The sequence below is a fragment of the Colius striatus genome, chromosome 5 (genome assembly GCF_028858725.1).
Source record: "Colius striatus isolate bColStr4 chromosome 5, bColStr4.1.hap1, whole genome shotgun sequence".
Lineage (NCBI taxonomy): Eukaryota > Metazoa > Chordata > Aves > Coliiformes > Coliidae > Colius > Colius striatus.
This window is the reverse complement of record NC_084763.1, coordinates 11,314,115-11,338,065: the sequence shown is the minus strand read 5'-3', so window position 1 is coordinate 11,338,065 and position 23,951 is coordinate 11,314,115. Positions and strand designations below refer to the sequence as shown.

Sequence of the window (23,951 nt, the reverse complement as noted above, 5' to 3'; positions counted from 1 at the left end):
AGGCCTCTTTCTCATAGAAAGAGGGATGATTTCATCTGAGAGCCTCAGATGTCAGTAACTGGATTATTTAGCATCATTTTTTTCCCTAAGCGATTCAATTACTTTGGCATTTGTAGTTATTGAGTGACCCAATTACCAAGATGAAACAATACTAAATGAAACAGGTCAAATTAAATATAAATTCCAACTGTTCATCAGCAGTAAGAATTCTTTTCACACTTCTTAGTACTTTAATGGCTTGCTTTAAACAATTTCTTTTTCTCAGTGATAGCAGTTAAATACAGCAGAGACAGCCTGCGGTCTAATGCTGAGACACTAATCCTCTTAACTTTAGTGCTGAATAATGCATAAAAGGTATCAGTGCATAGGAAATAATACTATGTGAAAACTAGCCAAACAATTTTTAAAAAGAAATAATTAGATGTTGTAAATTTATGCTCACAGGCATGAAAAAGGATGGGAAGCCACTGGATTGATATTTACCTGTGCACTCATTCGAGGTACTGCAGTAAGCCTAGGATACAGTAGCAAGGGAGCAGGACAAACGGTTTTGGATTATGGAAATTTCAGACTGAAGCCCCTGACTGAAAGGGCCAAGGGCTCTAATGCCTACTTGCCTCATGCTGCTGCTGGATTTGATTGTTGTTTTTTACAGGAACACAGCAGAGTGGAGGGTCACTAGATTCTCAGAATGGAAAAGAAGGGTAAAAGTTGGTGTAACCTTTATATGACTCAGGCATGGGATATTAAGTGTCTTTTACTTATTCTCTTAAGCAGATACATCCCTGAGTCTTGTAGTACTTAAAAAAGAAAGTCTGTGTAGGAAAAGGTGCTGTACCCAAGGCTGGTGTGTGGTGGAGCTGAGTGCAGGCTGCAGGAGGGATTAGTGAGCAGCTGTGCCAGCCTGCCTGCCCCAGGTTTAGCACATAGTGTGCTGAAGGGCAGGAGTTCAGGTATCAGAAAGGATCAAGGAAGAGCAGGGATGCACAAACCTTCCTGCTCTGGGCCTTCACCCTGAGTGGACCAAAGCAGCCTTCTTAAGGCATGATAATACTGTACTGGTTTTGCTTTGCCTCCTGAGTTAATCTATTTGCGGTGGCATTGAAGATTTCAAATCAGTCCTGCCTGGAAAAATATGTGAAGATTATCTGTATTTTACTGTAATCCAGCAAATACTAGGCAGAAAGATTAAAGCTCCATTATTCAGGAACCTTTTCTTAGCTGGTAATACAACATCCTAAGCATTAACCATGAAGAGGCAAAGGAAGAAGTGAATCTTAAGTTCTTTCACTATACTAATTCTTTTATCTTAGCTTTGTTGTTGAAAAGCACCCTCAAGACAATCCCTGAAGAGAGTAAATATTCCATTTTGGTATAAGGGTGAAAGCTTGTACCTCTAGACATCAGGCTTTCCTCTGTACTTATTGTCCTCCTTTGCCACGCCACTCTCTCCCTTGAACCCAAGGAAGCCATCTAGTTAGCTTTCTCAGTATTTTTTTGCCTATCCAACCCATCCCACAGACCACCATTTTCATATTAAGGAGGGTGCATAACTGTATTCAGTTCCCTGTCGTTATCTTGAGTGTGTGTTTTGGAGTGTATGGTGGAATAGCTACTGACCAGGTCAAGCCTGCTCTTCTAGACATCCAAGTTTCAAATGTATTTTTTTCTTCCACTCCTGAACATTCCTTTGTGCAGGAAACAGAAATATCAATGTCATTCCCAAGTTCAGCCACTGAGCAGTTAAATCTGAATCTCACTAGAGGCTAGAGGTGTTTACAAGACAGCACAGATGTGCTGTAGCAAATTGATTTGGCTGGAAAAAAAATGTGGGTTTTTGTTTTAAAAAAGATTAATACTTGGTAAAAAAATAGCAGAGTTCTTCAGATTTTGCAAAGAAGTTGAAATAAAGTTGTCATTTTAAAATGACTGTTTCTGAACTAACTCTTAGCATGTTAAATGAGGTCAGTTTGGTTTCACTGGATTCAGAGCCATACTCAACATGTAACGTAATTGTGGTCCTTCAGAATTGAAAGGCTGTGCCTTCATGGAGGGCAATGATTTATTCACTGGGGTCAAACTCCTTTCACTGAAGGTAGGTTTAGGCTCTTTCTTATCATATCATTGAAGCTACTCTACATTTAAGCCAGGTCCTCTGTGTATTATAGTGATAACCATCAATAGTCCCCATTCTTCTTCCAGTTGTGGTAGCACAAGCTTCAGAGGTGACTGATGCAGTTTGGCTTAGCACCTTCTCTTAGGCACCACCTTGCTGCAAAAGTAAAGAAACACTAGGCTCCACATGCTTCTTGAGCTATTGGATAGGCATAAAATACAATAATTCTTCATAAATCCAAGTCCATAACAGCACTGTCCCTAAATTCAGGCACCTCTTGTTGCTAGACACTGTCTCAGATCTTGCCAGTCATTTGCTTTGTTCTGGTTATAACCTTAGTTCACTGTCATTGTTATGGGCACAGGAATAGCAGCTCAACCACTCTCACTTTACATGTGAGAGCTTCTGAGACTCAAATATCTTTGAGAATAAGGAAACAGAAAAACCCCCAAGATATCTTCTACCTGTTCTGTGACCTCCCCCATCCTGGGCAGCATTTTTGTTTAGCTCGGACCTCTTCTAGCTTTTCTCCTAAGTGCTTTTTTTATAACCAGCAATTACCATTAATCTCTACCACTTTAACCATGCCACCTTGGAACTGCCTTCTCTTCCACACAGGTTGGCATGGTAGTAATTTCAGACAAGGTAGGAGACTGTTTTGTAAGGGGGAAGAGCTGAAAATAACCAAAGGCAGGTTGTTATTTGGTTGTCTTTTCAAGGATAGTCTTTCAATTGGCTATTATATGTTTTGAGTGGGCAGGATTACCCTCTGAGTTGTTATTCATGTTCAGAAATGTTTAGTTCAGAATAGAAAATGGAATCCTTCATCTGATAGAAACTTTTTTTAATGCATATAAATATGGGTTAATCCTTCTGTGAGGGACATTTCTCATTAACCTGGAGGAACTGGGTGATAATTAAGGCTTTTTTTGAACTCTTACAAACAATTTTCTATACATACCAGAGGGAATAGCATAGTGGATACATGTAGGTCAAAATAAAGATATTTAGCAACTGTTTCTTGTAGTTTGCAGTTATATGTTCCTCCTTCTGTCTAATTACAGGGATGCAAGATGCCTCAAAGAAGCTGACAGAGTCTCTTCATGAAGTGTATGAGCCAGATTGGTATGGACGAGAGGATGTCAAAATGATTGGAGAGGTAAGATGTGTGGAAAGAGGAAAAGAAGTATTTTGACTGCAAATTGATTAATCTGAGCTGTTGAGGAGAAGTGTCCATCTGAAGTATCCCTTAATTGTTCTTTGGGTATTAAATCCTGTTTTCTGAACATAGAAGTGACTGGTCATGTGAAATGCAGCTCCTGCTGACCAGATCATGCATTTGCAATGTCTGGTTTATAAACCATCAGACCTAAGCTCTCACTGAGGTCGGAATCAATGTGAGTAGAATAGATCTCAACAGCAACAGATTGACAAGTTTTTATCAGGTGTCTTACATGCAGTTTTACAGATGGGATTCTCAGTTCAATCAAACATTAAAAATGATCAAATATACTTATCCATGAGTGCTGTATAACAACTGTTGAGCCACTGGCACTGAACAGGATATCTGATGGGACACTCACCTCTCTGACAGGAATCTGGAATTTAAGGGCATTTAGGTTGCAGGACAGGCTTCATCTTAGCCTTTCTAGCTTCCTTCAGTGACTAGAGAAAAATAGGCTTTTCCAGAAGACACTACAGGGATTTGATTTGAGGTACTCTGAATTGCCTACTTAAACAGCCTTAATTCAGGGGGAAAGCCTGTCAGCAATTGTGCTATCAGTGACAAGAATGTGCAAACTGTTATCAGGACAGCTTTTAACCACTTGGCCTTCAGTTTGCATGGCCTCCTGGATAATATAGTTAAAAAGAAACTGGAAGACAGAGCAGTCTTCCCAAACCTGAGTAATGATTGCTTTTCTTCTTCTTTCTTCTGCTTTCCTCTACCTTTTCCTGCTGCTGAAGGCGTGATGTGTTTTTGATTTTAAAAGCTAAGTTAAGATACTGTAGACTGTGTGTGAAAGGGTCAAAATTTGTCTCTTAATATCTATTAGATATAGGGATAAATGCTTGATGTGTCTTCTTAATCAGAGACTCGTGAGAGCAATATTACAAATTCTCTGCTCCTATATAATCACAGATGTAGGTTTATACATCCCTTGACCTAGAGTAAAAAAGAATTATATATTTCTGCAGTCCAGGGTACAGACGATCAGTCCAAAAAGATATCTGCCTAAATGACCTCATTCTGCATGGTAGGAAAGATGATGGCATAAAGGACTCCTCAGAAACACTTTTTGAGCTCATTAGCTTTCAGAAAATCACTGTGATTTTAATTTGTCCAAAATATATATCAGCAAGATACAAAGGCAAATGCACAAGACTGTCGCTTGCTTGCTGTGATCTAATTCTGTGCTGCTCTGTAGACCACTGTGATTAAATATTGTGTTAATAAATGAGATATTTCTTTTAAACATGATTAATAGGTTGTAATAATTCATTTGAGACTCTGTTAGGATGGGAAATGAATGAACCAAATGCTGGCTTCACACAGCATTTATAATATGCCCTATAGCAGCTCATGATAAAACAAACACTAGGGAACAGCTTTCCGGACTTGCTGGTGAGGATAACAGCCCTGCAGAGCAGTGCTCCTTCCTTTTAGCCTCTTTCCCATCAAAGGAGGGTGTTCAGTGATTTTTGAAATGTGCAAAGAAAGGGGGGGATCAGGATGTTTAACATGTGGTAATGACATGTTCAGCTTAGAAGCTGTGACCTCTAGCACTATGTCTCTATGTAACAGGATTTGCTTCTGGCAAGGCAATCTCGCCCTGCTCCCCACAGGGTCCCTGTCACTTCAGCTGCATTAACATGTTCTTAAAAAGTGGAAAAGTACAAGGAGTGCCTCTTGGTGACTACCCCAGAGGTGCCACGGGAAGTGGGGAAAAGCACTGTAGATTCTGGGGGGAAATTTGTTTATTTTGCATGCTGGTGTTTGCATGTTTCGTATCTGACATCCCAATTCTCTTTCAGTCCAACGTAAGAGTTCTTGTCTGTGCCTTGGGCATTTCATCAAATATAACGTAATAGCACAAAAATACTTTTCTTAGGATGAGTCTCCACAGTTTTCATTTCACAACTGACCAAGCAAAACTAAGCTTACAAATCCTTGTAACTGATAGTAAACCTGCTATACTTTTTCCTTTATTTTATTTACTCCCATTTTCAGTTGCACTTCTTTTCTCTGTAAGGAAGGTTCATCATTAGTGCATAGTTAGGCATAAGAGTTAAGGTAGCTTCAGATTCTGTGTTGTTGGCTCTCAAGGACCTGAAACCCCGAGGAAGACTTTGAATCTATGATGTCCTTATTTTCACATAACAGTTCCTATTTGAAAGAATGAAAACACAGTTATTAAAGTAAATGTTCTTTTGTTCTGAATTAAAACTCGCAATGTCAACATATTCCTTTTCATTCATCTTATAAGTGCTCTCTGATTTATTGGCATAAAGAACATTTTAGAACTTCAGAAAAAATCATCTTGACCAATTACATTTATATTTCTCCTAGGTTTGGAGTGGAATTAAACTATTAAGCACATTTTTGTCTTTTCTGCCTTTACAGAAATGTGATGAGCTTTGGGAAGACTTCCATCAAAAGCTGGTGGATGGGTCGTTGTTGACCTTGGATACATATCTAGGACAATTCCCTGATATCAAAGTACAGTAATGGTTTCCTATAAAGAGCAATTTGTAAATACTGTTGAGTCACAATAGAAATTAAAAATGAGATTATAAGCAAAGAAAAATTATAAAAAGGGGGGAAAGTGAAAGTCGTTCTCCGGGAGAAAAGACGTTTTTTAAGCAAATCCCTGACATTAGACTGCAGTGATTTTCCAAATGAACAAAAATGTCTTTCATGCAGTACCACTCACAAGTAAATTAGCTGTTGTAGATAAAACTTTTATGGTTTTATTCTGCTCCTATTTATTTGGTATGAGAGAATTCTCACCAGCTTCAACAGGGACACATTAAGCTCTTCAGCTGCTAAAATGCCAGACAAATTACAACAGGAAAGCAGGCATTTTGTTATTGCCTAGATGCACTTGGGGGTATCTAAATATCTTTCTTCTAACTAAGCCATGGTTCCCATCCCTTAATTAGTTATAAAAAGATTTTGTAATAGACATCAGGAGAGGCTGTTGTGCAGATTCTAGCATCTCCTTGATGCCTGTCTGGTGTACAGTCCAGGGAGTTGCTTGCTAAATGTAGTATGTGGGGATAAAGAATCTTTACAGGTGAGAAGTAGACACTTTTATATTTGAACATGACTGTATGGAAAAATCTTTGTGTTGATTTGTAATTGAGTAGACATCACACAGTTATGCCCTTTCTCATTTACATCAGGACCTAAAGAAAAAGTGTTTTTAAAAAAATCTCTTTACTATGGACATTCAAGTTGTGCTTATGCCCTCTCAGCATGTGGAATTTGCATATGTTATATAGGTTTTTTTAAGTCAATATGTATCAAAGGATATTTGTTCAGTTTTAAAAGAATTACAGCAAGTAAATTAGAATTCCTATTGCTTGTTGGACTCCAACTGTTCTAGTTATGTGCCAGAGCAACTATTCTGAGAAGTGTGTTTTGAGCATTTTTCCAAAAAGAAAAAATCGCACAGGGTGGTCAAGCGTGGAAGGTTCACCTCAATCAGGTCACACAGGAATGTGTCCAGGTGGGTTTGGAAACCTCTCAAGGAGACGACTCCACAGCCTCCCTGGCCTCACTTGAACACCAAAGAAGTTTTTACTCCTGTTCAAGTGGAACTTCCTGCATCCCAGCTTGTGCACATTAACTCTTTTCCTGCCACTGGGCACTACAAAAAAAAGACTGGCCCCATTCTTTCAAAATCCGCCCTTTGGGTATTCTAATTCCTTCTCAGCCTTGTCTTCTCCAGGCTAAACAGCCTCAGCTCTCTCAGCCTTTTCTCATAAGAGAGCTGTTCTAGTCCCCAAATACATTAATTATTTAATACATTTGCACACTGTAAGGAAAAAGATGGTGTTACCACGAGTTTAATGAGTCCACTTACTCTGCAGAATGAGACAAGTCTTGCATAATATTCATATCTCACTTCTAAGGCCTGTAAGCCCTACACCCACAAAACCCCATTCCAAACCATTTGTAAATGGATTCTTTATTTATGATAAGATGATTAATTTGTCATTTTTATCATGTCCATGTTCCTGAATGGTTTAGTAATTCACACATTAATGACAGACATGAGATAGTAAAAATATGTCCAAAACTTATGTGACAATATAGATAAAATGCCTTTTAAAAAAGTGCTATTTGTGGTGACTTTCATTTCTACTCCTGTACAGACTCGCATTGCAAAACGCAGCAGAAAGCTGGTGGACTACGACAGTGCAAGGCATCACCTAGAAGCCCTGCAGAGCTCAAAAAGAAAAGATGAAGGCAGAATTACCAAGGTAGCACAATCAGCAGCATGCTAGCAGAGGACTTCGGGAAGTTCGGGTGGCATTTGTTTCTGTGCAGAGACAGAGCACAAAGTTTCTCTTCTATTTCCTCTCTCAGAAATGGAAATAATGACATCCTTAAGCATAAAATGTGAATGGAGTATTTTGGTGCATGTGAAAGGCACTCATACTCTTTCAGGAATGAGTCGTGTTTGAGCCCTGTCTTTCTCTCTTGGTGAGCCTGAAGAGACAGCAAGTTCTGAGTTGTCTTGCACGGTTTGGGCCTGAGTCACATCCTTTGTTAATAAAAATTGTAAAAGGCTCACCAAAAAAAGGCACAAAACCAACTTTAGCAGGTTTCACTATGTTACAGCAATCGCAGAAATTGCCCCATTTCATTTTGTTTTAGGCAGAAGAAGAATTTCAAAAAGCACAGAAAGTGTTTGAAGAGTTTAACACGGATTTACAAGAAGAGTTGCCATCTCTGTGGTCACGGTAAGCATGGCCAGATATTGTCTGGTGCCCTAAAGGAAAAGAATAGAAAATGGTTTGATGGGTCCTTGAAGATTCCATCCATTATCTTCATGAGGTAACAAAAGGGAGAATGCCTTAAAATGATCCGAAATTATGCTTGCTATAAGTGTATTTATTGTAATTTGTTTCAGTCTATCTTGGCACTTACCATATGTTCATTGTGAGATGCCAGAAGGTCTCCGTTTTGTGGCTAAAGAACTGTATCAGAGCACAAAACAGCAGACCATGGCTACAAACCACTGCTTCCAGAACCTTTCTCAAATACCTTGGTGCTAGATACCTGATCCTTTCAAGAAAAACAAAGCCACTTGTTAAAAACAAAAAGGATCAAATGTTTCCACTGTCAAAAGTAATTGTACAGAGCAACCACATGCTTATATAGGTCTGTATATGAGTCTACTTATAGGTCACTTTTCTGTAAAAGGTATCGAAACAAAGTACTTTACAAAGGTAAAAAGTTGTGTCAGTGTTCCTGCAAGGTACTACCAATGCAAGAGGATAAAAACAACTGCATAACTACATTAGAGTATACATTTCAAATTTTTGCACTATGTCTGCAATGTAAAAGCATTTGATGACATACATCATTCATTCAGGATGTTTAGTTATAATTCTGTTTATAAAGAAAAAAATAGACAAAATGAATGGGAGAACAAAAGCAGTAGAAAAAAGAGCATCACGCTAGTGTGATATGTTCTTTTAGCAAATGACAGTCTGGAAATGTTTTGTGAGTCACTGAAGTATCCTCTGTTTTCTCTGCCTTCTGAATTAATTCCTGTTAAATTTCAGATCAATAGAGGATTGTTCTGCCTATTTCAGTTGAAAAGCTTAGCACTTCAAGATTTTATGGGCTTACTAAAAGTAAGACTGAATATGAATGATTTCAAGTAAGGACCCTTTTATTTCAATATGTGTATTGCCCACAAACTAATCTCGGGGAAAGGTAGAATTTAATTTGAGCAATAGGCAGAATTTAGAAAGCAATTTGCTTTCAGGTTTTTTTTTTTAGTTATTACAGTTCTTCAGAAAGAAAAGAATCCATTGAGTTGACATTTTGCAGCCTTATTCTTATGCCAGAGATTATTTTTGTTAACAAAAGTTTAGAGAAATTACACATGAAAGTTTAAAATAGGAAAAGAAATAACTCAAAACATAAGAAAACACCTTCTGCTTTCAAAGTGTACAAGAGGGATGCAAACACTCACCACAGGCATGTGGATTTTTGACCACATGTGCAGTAATGCCTATATTAGAAACTCTCAACTCTTAAAATACATATTCATGTATTTCAGGGCTGATTTATTTAAGGAGGGATGAGCATGGCATACCTACCCCCAAGCTGATGCTCCCCACTGTGGAGTAGTCTCAACCTGGCTCACTCTGTGAAATGTGAAATATGACACTTCTCAACACAAGCAGAAATAATCATGAACAATCTTGTCTGAAATTTTGACATTCAATCCAACTGTTTGCTTTGCTGAGAATAATAGTCAAGAATGTTGCTTGTAGACTGGAAAAAATGAAATTAACTAATTTGCCTTTGTGACCTTCCAATCACTATCTTATATTCTCTTTTTCCTTTCTTTGTGCCATCCTCTGTAGACGAGTTGGCTTCTATGTGAACACCTTCAAAAATGTATCCAGCCTCGAAGCCAAGTTTCACAAGGAAATAGCTTTAGTGAGTAAAAATTAGTATCTCACGTATCATGAATTATGTGATGTGCATAACAGCAAGCAAATGCCTTGTAAGGCAGCAGTAAAAATCTAGCAGAGGCACACATGAGAATTTGTCCTAGGTCCAGATTTGTAGTATAAACTTTATTTCTACTTGCCATTTTTTTGTACTCTCTTTAAGGAAAAGACAGCCTGTACAGTTTTGGATTATAGTGCATTATCAGTTGTAGCACTAAATTCAGTTTCTATTTTGATAACTTCTTTTTAGCATACTGTTGCCTTCAGTATTTTTTCCATATCCAATTGCTAAGCATCTCATTGCTTTGATCAGCGTAAGAACATGTCAAGCATGCCCTTCTAGACTGCTGTGTATACATTGCCAGCAATGCAACGATATTTCCAACTGTGAGGCAAATTGAGCAATTTCATTGAGGTTCTTTTGAATGTGCCTTGCTAAGTGGTAGTCTATTAGCTGTAGTAACTTACTAATAGTACCTAAAATTGCTTGGAAAGCTCACTTGATTGAAATCACATGTAAATTGAGATTAGGTCTTAGAGAGGAAGACATGAATCTTTTTGGCTGCCTGTTTTGCTTTAAACTTCAGTCGACCTCCTTCATCTGGGAGCAGGCAGTCACATCTCTACACTTGTATTCTGAAAACCAGCTTATGTTTTTGAAGAACTGCTGTTATCTTTGATTCCATGGATTTTGAGAGGTTTCCACTTAGGCTTTTGGTATATGTGCCACAGAGTATTTTTGGAAGGACCTAGATATTATCAGATTATGAGTTACCAGACTGCGTTTATCACCTGTGTTTTGAGTCATGACTATAGTGGTTCATAGAATCTCAGACAAGTGTTTTGTTTTCTCAGCTATGTCACAAACTATATGAAGTGATGACGAAGCTGGGAGATCAGCATGCAGACAAGGCCTTCACTATTCAAGGGGCACCAAGGTGAATTTACTGCTTTTTTAAAGTATAAATTGTTTTGCAGTAAGCTGTGTGGGGTTTAGCATATGTTGTAGTCACCTACAGCACGAGTAGTGATTGCTGCACAACATAGTCGCTGGGCTTATTCATTCAGGATGGAGATGAAGGTACCTTGGATAAAGTTCTTCTCAACATGAGTGAAGCTGCAAAGCTTCCTTCATCACCCACTTATTTTTCCTCTCAAAAAAAGAATAAAAGCCATATTCTCAGCTGTTGCAATTTAGCTTAGTTCACTGTAGACTGTGTACTTGCACCAGCTAAGTATAGAGCTCATTTATTCTTAGGTGCCTAATTTTCAGCAATGTTGCTAACTCTCAGAATTTTTTTTAAAGCCTTGAAATGTTTAGATGTGTTTTTGTCTCCTAAAGGTATATGATTAGATGAGAATCCCAAGCTTTGTAAGTCAGCTTTTATCTCTTCCGGAAAGAAATGTGATCTGAGAGAGCATCATAAAAGCTGAAAAGCTAGAGTATAAAGAATGTCACAAGGAGAAATCATGTCTTAAAGTGAAAACAAAAGCAAAACAAGGTTTTTTGCTTCCAACAAATGTAACCTTTCTGCCATAATTTGAGCTCTTGTTTCTGTAATAGACTTAGCAAAACATAATAATATTTAGAGTGAACAGATAAATCTTGATTTTCCAGCCAAAACTAGCTCATCAGAAGCAATCAGAACAATGTTATAGTTGCTGCTGATTTGCCCTCAGGCTGGGCTCAGATTAGCAACAATTAAGACTGACCAAATAACGTAACATCTGCTTCAAACATATGGCTAATATTTCTACATTTGTTTTGATCTCACTTCAGAAGAACAAAGAATGAAATATCAAACCTTCTGACCCTATGTAAAATTCCAAACTTCTTTATTGAGAATGTGTCCAAAATTTGAGATTTGGATCGGTTCAGTGTTAGTCCATGCTCATATGTACTTAAACACTGTCCCCAGAGTTGTTACCTCTTGCATCACCACTTCCAGTCCCTTTAGGATGGACTCACAACCTGGAGCATGTTTCCATAAGGAATTTATTAAATACTTTTATGGGATTAAAATATTGCACTGTTGGAAAGCTTCAAGCAGTTTTTGTAACAGATATTTTGTTCATCTGTGTCTCCTAGACCACGTCCAACACGCACACACTCATTCCCACTGAGTTACTTGTTCCATCAATGAGAAAAAGAGAATTATTGCTGCAAAGGAATAGACATAGATTAATGCAGTGTGCTCTTATTTTGAAAAGCATTTTTAAAATGCTTTTTTTTCATGTTATTTTCTTTTTGATGTACTGTTCACAGAGCCTTGTGTGAAAATCAGGATAGATTTGGACTTCCATTTTCAGTTATGATGCCCTCAAAGACTATTCAGGAGTGGCTCTTTGGAAGATGAAACAGTTTTCCTTTTTGTCTAAGAAGAATGAGAAGTAGATGTATCTAATCTTGCTTTTTAAGAACTGTATTTTAAAAAATACCTTTAAAACATCTATGCTACTGAGGATCCTGAAGACAAGTATTGGACCTGAGAAAGATATTTCTTAATAACCTCTTATTTTTTTTTCTTTTTTTTTAATATTTCCACAGAAAGAGGTGGTGAGTGTGAGCTAAGTCTGTCCTTTCTAAAGAGTGGGATTTTCTTGTGTTAGCATTAGGAACATGTTTATGGTGTGCTCTCCTCAGTCAGGTAGTGCTTCTGTTCTCCCTGAAGATATGTAGGAATCGCTCTTCTCTTACTGAGTACTGTGGCTGTCGAGTGCTGTAGTTTAGAGCCTCCGCGAACTGTCAGCTTTCAGCATTTCTAGGTAGCTGGATATGTCTCAGTGTTTGCACCAGGTCCTTTCCTGGGAAGAACACATCCTTTCTTGGGACTTCATCAGATCTTTTCAAAGTATGAGCAGAGCTCTGTTGAAGTCACATGACTATTGTGTGTTTATAGTTGTGGTGAGTTGCCTCTCAAAATAGCGACATCTTTATAGCAATCTTGGCTGTCTTTTGTTTTATTTAAACCTTTCTTAAGCTGCTGAGCTTTTAAAATTATTTGCATTATTCATTGTTATGCCTTCCCCTGGGTTTTTTTTTTTTGTCTTCAGAGCCTTTTATTGTGGACTGTGTGAAATTAAGACAATATTTCCATCTCACTTTTGATGATAGTTACAAACTTATGCCTGAAGCCTTAATTCAAAGATAGAATCTGAAAAAGTGCAGGTACTCTGTTTCCCTCGAGTTATAATGATCAGGTAAACAAATGTTCCAAAAATCAAGATCACACAAAATTGAAACTTCTTTTGACACTGTAGGTCACTGAGTTTTAATAGAATTTAACTGTAGTTGTAGTCATTCTGTAATGGTTCAGTTCATCTCCAGCGTGTTCTGCCTATCACAGTCACTGGCAGTCCGGCAGGGGTGTGGTTCAACCATGACATTTAATTGTTGAGGCAGTAAGTCAGTACCGTGTGTGTGTTCTGTGCTTCTGTCCAGTGACTCAGGCCCACTCCGCATCGCGAAAACGCCTTCGCCACCGGAAGAGGTGTCTCCCCTGCCGAGCCCCACTGCCAGTCCCAACCACATGCTGGCACCGGCCTCGCCGGCACCAGCCCGGCCTAAGTCACCCACGCAGGTAAGCAGAAACCTGGCAGAAGCTGGCTTGTTGTGCAGTACCAAAGAATCGCAGAATGGTGGGGGTTGGAAAGGATCGTCCAGTCCAACCTCCTGCTAAAGCAGGTTCCCCTCCATCAGGTCACACAGCAACGTGTCCAAGCGGGTTTTGAAAACCTCCAGAGAAGGAGACTCCACACCTTCCCTGGGCAGCCTGTGCCAGGGCTCCCTCATCTCAACAGCAAAGAAGTTTTCCCTTGTGTTTAAGTTGAACTTTTATGTCCTAGCTGATGTTCATTACCCCTAGTCCTGTTGCCAGACACTACAGAAAACAAGTGTTGTCTCATCCACCCTTTAGGTACTTAGAATCATAGAATCAATTTTGCTGGAGAAGACCTTTAAGATCATCAAGTCCAACCACTAACCTCACACTGTCAAGCCCACCCCTAAAGCATGTCCCTCAGCACCTCATCTATGCATCTTTTAAATATCCTAGGGATGAAGACTCCATCACCTCCCCGGTTCCAATGCTTAACAACCCTTTCAGGGAAAAGGTTCCTCCTAATGTCCAATCTAAACCTCCCCTGGCACAACTTGAACCCATTTCCTCATGCCCTACATTCATTACTGGAGAGAACAGACCAATCCCCACCTCACTACAATCCCCTTTCAAGTAGTTGCAGAGAGCGATCATGTTTTATAAGTGCTGATGAGGTCCCCCCTCAGTCTTGTTTCTGGGCTAAACAGCCCCAGATCTCTCAGTAAAAGCTGTCTGAGATCATATATATATTTTCATGTAAGCAGTGGCTGAGATGTGACAGGGAGGCCACTAACTGTTGTACCTGGAACATTCCAGGTGCCCATTTGTCCCCTTCCTGTAGAGTGATGATGGCAAACTCAGAAAGTGCAGTGAATCAAAATTTTACTTCTACGCAATAATGTATGATTGAAATTGAAAATATATTTTATATGCAGCCTCAATCAGGATCATATTCTGTTGTCTGAAGTGACAGGACAAAGGGTAAAGGACAGAACCTGGAAAGCAAAAGAATTCCACTTAAACTTAAGGAAAAACTACTGTAAGGATGAGGGAGCCCTGGCACAGGCTGCCATGTGGAGTCTCCTTCTCTGGAGGCTTTCAAAACCCACCTGGACATGTTCCTGTGTGACCTGATCTAGGTGGACCTGCTTTAGCAGGGTGATGATCTCTAGAGGTCCCTTCCAACCCCTGCCATTCTGTGAATAAAATGTAGGTTTTCTATAGGCAATGAGTTAGAGGAATGTTTACTACCCAGTACTCTAGCTACTACTTATTAATTGAATTAATATCTCAAAGTGAGCTTAATGATTACTTATTTTGTAGAGATTGCTTATTTCATAGAGAATGATTTTACTTACGCATATCGATGGCAGTGGATGACTCTCGCTCAGCTCTGGAGAGTAACCTTGAGGGGCATTCCTGCTCAAGAGAGGAATATCCAGACATATTCCAAGGAAGAGTGTTTAGGAATCCCCCACCCCTCAGAAAGAGGGCTGGGCTTTTATAGAATAAAGTGATTGACTGTCAGTCATCTGTTAGTGAGTTGACATCTCCGCAGAGCTAGCAGAAACACCTGGTTTCTAGCAACAGAGTTGTCTCAGAGATGTCTGTTTCACAGCCTACTGACTCAGGAATTTTCTTATCTTCCCCAATTATTCTTGGGGCCAAGATAGCCAAGTCAGGCTGGTTTAATCTTTTCACTAGGCACAGTGCCCTGCTACACCAGTGAACTGAGGGGACTTGTGACAAAGCAAAACACTTTCTAAAATGTTGCATAGTCTCTAAGGATCCATATCCCAACAGTGACAACTTGAAATACCTATTTCTAAAACCTCCTCGGGAATTTCAGCACATTGTATATTTCTGCTTTTCATTCATCTTCAATTTTATGCTTAACCTGGGGGAAAATTAGCCATTGAGTATCACTGGTCTGGTCAGCCTCTAAACCAGTGCATAATAGAGCTAGCCTAAATACTGCTGTGATAACAATGGGAAAGTAAAGGCACTGTCGGAGTCACTGGAGTCATTTTTATTCTCACCAGTACCGATGAAATAAGAATTAATTTCATGCATCAGCTTCATCTGTAGCAGAAGTGTTGTCTGTAATACTTTGTGAATGTATCAAAGACCTGTGTAACTGATGTTACCTGATATTTTCAGAATTGGAGTAGCTTGTGTGCAGATTGGTATTTCTATGGTGGATGCACATCAGAAGAAATTTAGTTTTGCTCTTAGTTACGTGTGAGCACACTTGTTTTCTTTGATCTCCCAAAATGTGACACCTCACTGCCTGAATATTCATCTGGTAGGACTGAGTTTACTCTCAGTGATGCCTGTGGTGTTGTGTCACTGTACCACCTGAGGATTTTCATGTGGATTTTTTTTTTTCCTTGGTACTTTGTCGGATTTTTAATTTATCCAAATAGTATTTGGTGCTATTCCAAGCAATTAGTTTGTCATAGTTATGTGAATCTCTGAAGAGCAGGGGGAATTAGTAACCTAAGCAACTTTGATATGGTTCCCAGAGATTAGATGGTCTTAGCATTAAGTTAGGCTTTAAGGGTAGCAACAGGTGGGTAGGAACAAAGCTAAACAGAAATGAACTTAAGAAGCCAAAAAGCTGCAAAGGCCTGGTTCCACTACAGCATTGTCCTTCCAACTACAAGCTGCATAGGAGGGGAAGCATCTTGCACTTTGTCTCCAACACAGCAGAAAAAAATCAGCCAAGAAAGGCTTTTGTGTGAATCTTAGTCCTTGGGTTGGAATGAGGTTGAAACATAAGAGTTGTGTTGCTTTTCCCACGTTTATTTCAAGACATTTGGTGGTGAACAAACAAACAGTTCCTTTCAACCCATGGCTCATTCCTGCTGTTAAAGTGAAGCAGTAGAGATAAAAAGATAACAAAGATTGTTTAGGCTTAGTTATAAAGCTCTTCCTTTTATCCCTGAGCTAGTCTGTGACCTTTTTGCTGTCTGCCTAGCTGAGGAAAGGTCCGCCGGTTCCACCGCTGCCTAAGCTCACGCCCACGAAGGAGCTGCAACAGGAGAACATCATTAACTTCTTTGACGACAACTTTGTTCCAGAAATCAACGTGACAACCCCATCGCAGGTAAGCTTCAGAGGATGGTGTATAGGTCCAATCTTGCAGTCACCCAAGACAGTGGCCTTGGTGCTGATCACTGTGGGGAGGGAGGAAGAGGGTGCAAAACTACCATTTTGTGTTCTCTTGAAAAGGACAGTCATATGGTGTTTTATCTTGGACTAGGCCACACATAATCACTTGAAAAGGCTAACATTGCTAACATGCTGAAAAAAATGAGAGATTTCCTGAGAGGCCTGACTAAAAATGCTGTGAAGCAGCCTTGTTTGAGATTTAACTGCATCCAGATTGCATGGCAAGCTGAGAGTTCATCTAACATGATTTTTTTATAATGGCACTTTACAGTGATCCTTCATTGTTTCTGCTTCTTCCATCAAAATCATGAAACTTATTCCTTTTTTATTTTGAGTGATCTAAAAAAAAAAAAAAAAGAGGGATTTGGTTGTTTTAATCAACTTTTTTGCAGGTAGAAAGGGCTGCTCCAGCTAGATTACCCATTCACTTGGTTTTGACTCATAGAAGCGTCAGTTACGCAGCAGTGATTAAAAACACTTTTATCTCGTTATTATGAAATTAGGACATTTTTAAAAATTACATATAACAAACAGAAAAGCCAGAGTTGTGTGAAATAGGTCTCTGTAATTTTTGTTCAATTTTTCAGCTTTATGCAGTTACAGTAACTGCTGGTTATTCATTGTCCAATAACGGACCCTTTCTATTATAGTAATTGCAACTCTGAAATCTGAGCCCATGTCTGATAGACTGGGTAGAAATATGCAGATCTGAGGCTTATGCAGAATGTTTATGAATTTCTTGTTTTCGTATGAGTTATTGTTTTTGTACTGATTCATTTGACAACACAGGAGAACACAGGCACAGCTGCAAAGAACAAAAGTATTCTAGAGAATTCAAACATGTGATGTTTTGTTTTCTTGTGGAAAGGGGAAAAAGGCATTGCCAAACTGTAGGGATCTATTTGGAATTGAAAAGTGTTATTTACAGTTAGGTCCCCATGCAATTAAGGAACTAATGGCAGCTCCCAAGATGCAGCTGCTGCTGGGCCCTCCTACTGAAGGGAGATTGCAGGTCTGTTGCATCATTGTACCCTGACTTCATGGGAGTTATCATTCTGGCAGACTGAGCTCTTGACATCAGTGGTAAGGGTGAGTGTAACCTGTACTAGATGAGTCCCCCAGCACTAAATGCAGTAACCACCTAACCTGTCAGGACAGCCAGGGAAGCAGAAATGGAACCTGTTTGGTTTTCCATTAAGAGCTTACACTGGAATGGAGCTTTAACTAAGTGTAAGCTAAATTTCCAGAATCTTCTTGTCTTTTCTATGAAATGGAATAGCATAATAAAGGTGGGGCATGCTCCTGAGAACTGAAATCTTTCCCTTATCTCTCAAGGAAAAATTGATCTGCCTTCAGAAAGTGATCTGTATCCCTCCCTTTTCCTCAGTCAATGACCTGGCAATGACCTAAGATCTTCCCTGGCCACCTTCTCATAAATCATCTGCAATTCTCCCTCCACAAAGCCTACTCCCATCACTAAGGCATCCTTACTGTATCTGAGATCTCTAGGTATGTACAGGCATACCCAAACAGTGTGAGGTATAGGTTTATATCCTTCTATAAGAAGGATATATTACTGAAAAATGTTATTGAAAATTGTTTCCTGCATGAAATCCGCAGGAAATGTGGATTTATTCCTCTTGGTGCTTATGGCATCTCCTGTAATCCCTTGTTGGACAGTGTAGAGGAAACTATGGAGTCTGCAGAGCCTCTAAGAGTGCAGGACTTCCCAAAGGACCATGGCTGGTGTCCCTGGCAGTGTGCTCACACAGAGACACAAAACCAACAGGCTGATGAATAGAGATTTTCTGCTTTACTCACATGTTTCAGACAGGATTATGAACAGCCAAACACTTTTCTCCTCTGCAACATTAATAGCCTCTACTTGTTATTGTTCATCTTTTTGTTTACCAAGCAGTACTAAGGCATTGGAGCTCCGTTCCAGCCCTTAAGATTCTGTGAGTCTGTGATTCAGTGTTGTGCAAGATGCTAAAAGACAGTTCTGCTTAACACTGTTTAATATTTTGGCCCTGATTCAAAAAGCAGCTCACACATACAGTTTATTCATTGTCAAGAACGGATTTAATTACTGCTAAGTAAAAGAAAGAGGTGAGAAGATGTGGTACCTGAGTGACCAGATGAAAGAATCCTTTAGAAATGAATGTTCTTTGCTTAATCTCTTCTTCACATCACATTGCTCTCTAGTGTCCAGTTACTAGCTTGGACATTGTAGGTCCATGTAATATGCCTACTCCAGGTACTTAAAGATACCTGAGTGTGTCAGACAGCTCTGAAGGGAGCAACCCATCTCTGCTAGGGCTATTTTAAGGCTTGTACAGACTGTGCAGACAGGAGTTAGCAATTCTAGTGGTCCATGCAGGTTCCTCATGCCTTGTCCAACCCTTGTGCATACATGTCCTCTGAGAGATACAACCTTGTTTCTGCCACAGCCACCTCTTTCAAACATGGCATTTATTCATGCTTCATCGTGCTATGGTGGAGTTAACATAAGATGACTGGCAAGCCTTTGTGTCACAGCTTTGTCCCTTATTGAAAGTTTTCCTGAGGTTTTCGTTTCTCCTAAAGCTCCAGCTAATGTGATTTCTCAGTTACTCTATATGTTTATTTGGATCCTTTGGCCCTGAAGTTACGACAAGTGTACTCTTCATTTTGGTCTGAGGGTAACAGTAATTGGTATTGTTTGCAGTCAGTGCTCTGTCACTACAGTTACTTTAGCAGTCATCATGCATGGCCTAAGTGAGAATCCTATTAATTTAACTCAGTCCCATAAATAACAACTTCATTCTCGAACCTCACTGAAAGATAATGAACTCTTCCATCCCCATCCATTTCTGATTATATGCTACCTAATGCTGTGTTGTGTCATCAAGCTGTATGACCATATGAGTACTAGTGCCTCAAGGGCATATGTGATGACATCTAACGACATTGGATGAAAGGCATGGCGGAATGAATGTAATACTGGTTACTGGTGGGAAGGACTGCTTTGGTTTTGACTTTTTAAAGCATGAAACCACAACACTGGCTTCAGTATGTCAGACCAGTTATCCATCATCATCAGTGTCAAAAGCAGAAGCTGAGTGAGGAATGTAAAACCAAGCAAGCAAAGCTGGTACTCCTCATACTCCCTTCTCCTATAGTCTCCCAGCCTCCAGCCATTTGCAGCTTGGTGGCTTCCTCAACATGATTTCTACCTGTTTAGTAATCCTTAATAAGCCATACCACAAATTTATTCAGTCTTTCAGCACATGTAAATATTTTTGTGTTCACACTACCCAATGGTGAGGAGGTCTCCAGCTGAACTCTGTGGCACATGGAGCATCACTACCTTTGCTTTATTCCATCAACTTCACTGGCATCTACTTGCCTGCTTTGGATGAGTCATGGAGCAGTCAAACCCCTGTGCCTTTCATGTTGGTATAGACCCTGCTCACATCACCCCTGGCACTCCTCTTCTAGCCTGAAGAGTTCCAGGTCACTCTGTCATTCATAGCACGAGAACTGAGGAGGTAACCTCACCGCGTTTTCAGGTGACACAAAGATGTCTTGTGGCATATGGAAGCCATTAATTACCTGCATTTGAACATCTGTTTACCAACAATAACACTAATTTTGAAAGTTGACACTCTTAAATGTTTTAATATTAGAAAAGGCTTTGTTTGTTTGTTTTACTATTATTATTATTATCGTCATCATTATTATTATCTCCTAGTTTTGCTGTTCTTACGACTGCCCTGTTGTTGTAGACTTCCCCTGGCGTACACTTTGGTCACAGTCAGGAACAGGACATTGGACTATGTGGTCTGACCCTGTGTTACCAATCTTACGTAAGATTATATGTAAATGTATGTGTACAAATAATTTCCCATGGTACTGTTTCTAAGCTGAACACCTTGCCAAATAGCATCTTAATGAATAATTTGCTGTCTACATGTTCTGTACATCAAAAGACAAGCTTCTCTCACTATTTGATAAAAGACTGACCAGCTAGCAGTAGGCAGTACTAGCCTTGTTCCCATATCCAAGATTGCTTGCCTAGAACACATCATTAGAGATAATTGAATCAGCTACAGTTTCACAGCTGATGAAAATCTTATATTGAAGCACGCTTACTATTTGTTCACGTTACTTTACAGTGGGAAAGGCCTGAACCAACATATGTATATATTTATAGTGACCTCAGAGGCCTTGGCTAATTCATTAATTGCAAGCAAAAAAAGGCTTTACTGCGTAATCCAGTTTTGTAAGAGCAGATCAGTGTAGCAAGATTTAGTTAGTGTTATGTAAGATGTTTCCTAAAGTTTAGAGCTAAGGGCAGCATTAAATGTAAATTGGTATCCCTGTTCAGAATTGAAACTTAATTCAAATGCATTTGTGTCCTTCCATATTGGCTTTTTACTAATGTTTGTGTTTGGGGAGAGATTCTCTTGTCGGAACGTGTGGACATTGGGTGCCACTTCTGTAGTTTTTAATTTTGATGCCTGTCTCAAAGCACTTTAAAAAGTCCATGACAGTCAAATGATGAACACTCAGCACTTTTTCAAAAGGGCTGTGATCTGTTTAGCCTGAAAAGGCAAAACTGCACTACATAGAAAACAAAGGCATCGTAAGAGTGAAGCTCATGAATATGAAATTAAAAGTTACACTAAAGCTCAGGAAAGTCAGCTTCCTCCCCTCCTGGCTTGCACCACAGCTAGAAAGTCTGTGATGTAATTTTTTTCTTGGGCCTCTTAATATTTTGCTGCCCAGGGCAGCTTTTGAAAGATGAGTCTTTCAAGAGTTATTTTTCTTTTCTAACAGAATGAAGTTCCTGAAACTAAGAAAGAAGAATCTTTGCTAGATTTGGACTTTGACCCTTTCAAGCCAGAAGTTGTATCAACAGGAGTTACCCATTCACCCATGTCTCAGGTATGTTTGCCTTGAGGTAGGCAAAGCATATGAATGCAACATGCTATGTTTGATAGTATTTGCAGCATCTTCTTGAGCAGCTCTAGTCAGCCATCTATCTTTCCCCTTCAGGAACCCTGTACTTGATGAAGTTCTGGAAGGAAAGGAAATTGGCAGGTTGTAAAATGAGATGTCTGCCAATGAGAATGGTTCCCAGTTCCTTGGCCTTGACTTTCACAGGCTGTTATTTTGCCATCTTTAGAATAACTCTTAGTGCCAATGCTATAATTCTCCAGTGCCTGATTTTCTGACAATGTTTCTGACCTGGCTTTGGCTCTTCATATCTGGAATGATGCCTCTGGGGACCTAGGTCTCGTGGAGTCAGCACGCAATTGCTTGGCTGTGGTGGAGTGTCTGTACCAAGCAGTGGATGTGATCCGAATGGTTTTGCTTTTATAAGTCTATTTTAGGCTTAGCCTCAAGGAAAATGAGAGGATGGAATAGGATGTTTCCTTGCAGGATGCTACATTAAAAACATTCTGCCTCCTCTGGTAAAACTTGCCATCATAGTTCCTTGCAGCAATAGTAAAAAAAATAGAATAAAAGGAAAGAAAAAAAAAAGGGCTGATGTATCAGGTTGCTGATTTTCATTGGCTTACCCTATGAGATCTATTATTTTGAGATTCAAAACTCACTCTCACTACCCATAGGGCTGATAGTACAGTAGGGAAGTTCCCCTGGCCAGCAGAGCTGTAGCTCCGTGTTGTACACAGAGAAGGAAATAATATTAGCACTAACCTGTCTTGTACTGTGAGACAGCACTATTCAGTTATCCAGGAATGCAGCACTGGCAAAGGAGCCAGAAGACAAGAAGCTTTAAGGCTGAGATAGTCCTGGTTCTCTGCTGATCTCTTCCTCAGTTAATTACTTTCTTCTTTCGTGCGCAGTCCTAGTTCTGTAGTGAGATCTGTAGTGATCTCTGATGAGTTACACACTGTCAGAAAAACAGTACTGTCAGCACTCCAAACATTAGCTGAAATTTCTCATTGTGGTAGAAGCAGAGGCTTTGTGTGCCTTGTTATTTTTCTTCTCTAAACAGGGAAGGGGAAGGAAATTCCTTGGTGTGCAACAGTGACAGAAAACTCTAGCTGTGACTGCTAACTCTGTTCTTTTAGCTTGTCTTGTAATAAGGTTGATTAGAGCAGTGGGATCATTAAACCAAAGACATCTAACTTTTGTGACAAAGCGTGTTTTACCTGACATGTCATACAGACTGTAGAGTTTATTGGTTTAGCGAGAAAGAGATGGTTTAGATACAACTGCACATACAAAATGACACTGTAAGTTTTCATCGAGATGCATAGGAAGCAATCACTGAGCACCTTCAATCTCTTCTCTTCTTTAATCTTTCCTCGCAACAGATACATATGAGAAAGGATGGTCCACATCCACAAGAGCATGTGGATGAGTCAGAGCACCATGGTTATAAAAGAAGGGACTACAGCCCTCCAGTCTGGGTCTCGGTGTACTGGATGTGGCAGATTCATTACTATGGCAACATAGCCAGGATGAAACCTGTGGTTGCAGTCTTTGGAGAGCCTAGTGCTACCTTGTAAAGAGCCTAAGAAGAAAGTCTTAAGTGGTATTTCTCTATACAGAGAGTTTTTGCCTCAGTCACAGATAATTTCCCCTCAGCAAAATGCTGAAGTGGTGACATGAAGACAGGAGTAGCCATCTGTGCCATGATGCCTCAGGAGGCCTGTCATGATTTCCCTGATATTTATTTAATTCATTACCTCCCTCCACTGCTCTGCCAGGGTGATCACACCACAGTGAGTGAGCTCCAGTTTGCCCTTACTTGCTTTTCTGTTTCTATGGCTGCATCAGAAGAGGCCTTTCTAAACGTGCCTGACCTTCACCTCTGTTTCCTAGCTGCGGTCTGTCTCACCTTTCCCTCAGTTTGATCCTTCCCCCTCATGCTCAAAGTCTCATGAGAAATGAAAGGGAAATGAAAAAAAATAGAAAAATGAGCCATCTCTCCTTCCATGGAAGTCAGTGGGACACCTAAGGTTTGTGCTAGTTAGTGCCTTAGGAACAGGCCTGTCATTTTCCCTTAAAGCTTTAATGTTCAGCTAATAATGTTACAGCAGAGTAAGCAGCTACATTTGTGAATTACATCCACAGAAGAAGCATGTACCTGGACTCAAACCAAATTAAACTGGTGGAGAAATGGCTGTTGACAATTTGCTGTAAATCTGAGTAGTGAGTTATTGCTCCTCTTTTGTTTGCGAAAGCAGAAGTTGTTCGGAGCGCCGTTTGTCTTTATGGAATAAGAAGCAGGCAAGAGAAGCAGCTAAACGCAACAATCATTTTTCTCAGCCAAATGTTAGATGTCACATTTAACATTTGCAAATATTTCAAGAACAGATTTACATTTTAATTTACAAATGTCT

At 39.7% G+C, this 23,951-nt stretch overlaps 1 protein-coding gene across 1 annotated transcript in view; it reads left to right on the top strand.

Annotated features, from left to right (window-relative positions):
* AMPH (amphiphysin) overlaps positions 1-23,951 on the top strand; it is a 118,175-nt gene that overhangs the window by 67,896 nt on the left and 26,328 nt on the right. Inside the window, exons 4-12 of the mRNA XM_061996544.1 lie at positions 3,181-3,275; positions 5,739-5,834; positions 7,496-7,603; positions 8,001-8,086; positions 9,728-9,803; positions 10,673-10,755; positions 13,260-13,398; positions 16,397-16,525; positions 21,412-21,519. Of these exons, the coding sequence (XP_061852528.1) occupies positions 3,181-3,275; positions 5,739-5,834; positions 7,496-7,603; positions 8,001-8,086; positions 9,728-9,803; positions 10,673-10,755; positions 13,260-13,398; positions 16,397-16,525; positions 21,412-21,519 (920 nt within the window). The remainder of the gene's footprint in view (positions 1-3,180; positions 3,276-5,738; positions 5,835-7,495; positions 7,604-8,000; positions 8,087-9,727; positions 9,804-10,672; positions 10,756-13,259; positions 13,399-16,396; positions 16,526-21,411; positions 21,520-23,951) is intronic.